Source organism: Gekko japonicus, unplaced genomic scaffold (assembly GCF_001447785.1).
Source record: "Gekko japonicus isolate JY-2015 unplaced genomic scaffold, Gekko_japonicus_V1.1 scaffold2340, whole genome shotgun sequence".
NCBI lineage: Eukaryota > Metazoa > Chordata > Lepidosauria > Squamata > Gekkonidae > Gekko > Gekko japonicus.
This window is the reverse complement of record NW_015170345.1, coordinates 77,467-79,100: the sequence shown is the minus strand read 5'-3', so window position 1 is coordinate 79,100 and position 1,634 is coordinate 77,467. Positions and strand designations below refer to the sequence as shown.

Here is a 1,634-nt window from a genome sequence, read left to right as displayed (position 1 = left end):
AGAGAGAGAGAGAGAGAGAGAGAGAGAGGTAGGTTTCCAATTGTTTGGGAAGTGGTTCCTTGTGTTGATCTGTATCCTTCCTGTGTTAGCCTACTTGAACAAGCGATGTCTCTTCAGACTTAAAACAGATCCCCCTCCCCCCAGATTGTTGACTGCCCTGGAGATCGTATATATATCACTAAATGATCTGTCTATCACCAAATGGTGATATATAGTGGGAGAACTTTTCTGGGGGGAAATACATGGACAAGACAAAATGTTAAGAAGTATTAAGAAATTAAGGAACTCGATCAAGACTGTAAAGCATAAATACATTATACTGCACTGAGTCTTTTTTTAAAAAAATGTATATGTTGATGTTACTTTTACTTATTTGTTTTAATATGCAAGGGCTAAAAATGCACAGCAGCAGGCAAGACAGAATAATATGCCAACTGGACCAAACCAGCCCAATGCAGTGAACAACAGGAGGGTAAGAATTTTGATTGTTTTGATCATGATTTTTTCCCTTACAGGTTACTGACACTAATGAAGGGGTTCCACCTCTCCCTGTAGTTTTGCAGAACACTGGATTAGTATAACAGTTAAAACAGTGTATATTTCTCTAGCTCATTTTGTCCTGATCATAAAATTATATTGGGAGGTGGATGGGAATGATTTGTGTATCTAAAGGAATCTTTTATGTCAGGTTTTCTGTTAATAATTTATAAAAATCTGAAATAAAACTTTAATAATGTGCAGTTTTTTGATAAAATACATAAATGAGGTTGTTTCACTGTTATACCAGGAAACAAAGCAACATGGAGGTGCTGTGACTCTGCAGTAGAGCACATATTTCCCATACAACAGGTCCCAAGTTCAATCCATAGCATCTCCTGTTGGAAAAAGACCTTGGATAGCAGGTGTTAGGAAAGACTTCTGCCAGAATCCATATACAGCCAATCGAAGTCAGACTAGACAATACTGAACTAGATGGACCAATTTTCTGAATCAGTGCAAGGCAGTTTCATATACTGACATGAAAAATGACTCATTCCTACTATTCTTTTTCTTCCTCAGCTTGCTACATCAAATTCTGGAGTCTTTACAATATCACACTTTCCTACACCAAGGTTTGCCATGTTTAAAAAAAAAATTCAGTATAATTTAATATATATCTGTTTCTATAAATGGGCAGTGTTTTAAACTGTTTGTTTAAACCCTTTTAAAAGCAGGCAATAATAGTGTTTTCCATCCTTTTAGGCCACCAGTGCAACATCTGCCAGGTCCACCTCCATCAAGACCTCCTTTGCGACCTCCAATCCCACCAAGGCCTGTGTTTGCAAATATATCTTGAAAGAGTCTCGTCCGTTTAGACCAGGGATTGCCGACCTTTTGAGCCTGCAGGCACCTTTGGAATTCTGACACATCATGGTGCACACAGCCACAAAATGGCTGCCATAGCTTACCTTCAGTCACACAGTGAAGATCTATGTGCTGTTTCGGCAGCTGCTGCCAAAGCAACTTTTTAACAAATCTGCACAGCCAATCAGATCTCCAAGGGCCAATGAGAGCCCTTGCTCAGTGAAAGCCCTACCTGGCCCTGCTTCTAAAATACTTGGCAAGTGCCATGAACGGTGTCAGTGGGGACCCCC

The 1,634-nt window shown here is 39.7% G+C and overlaps 1 protein-coding gene across 1 annotated transcript in view; it reads left to right on the top strand.

Annotated features, from left to right (window-relative positions):
• LOC107116293 (disintegrin and metalloproteinase domain-containing protein 9-like) overlaps positions 1–1,421 on the top strand; it is a 43,541-nt gene extending 42,120 nt beyond the window's left edge. Inside the window, 3 exon segments of the mRNA XM_015418192.1 lie at positions 391–472; positions 1,060–1,112; positions 1,243–1,421. Coding sequence (XP_015273678.1) covers positions 391–472; positions 1,060–1,112; positions 1,243–1,336 — 229 coding nt within the window. The 3' untranslated portion in view covers positions 1,337–1,421.
• Positions 1,422–1,634: the final 213 nt, after the last annotated feature.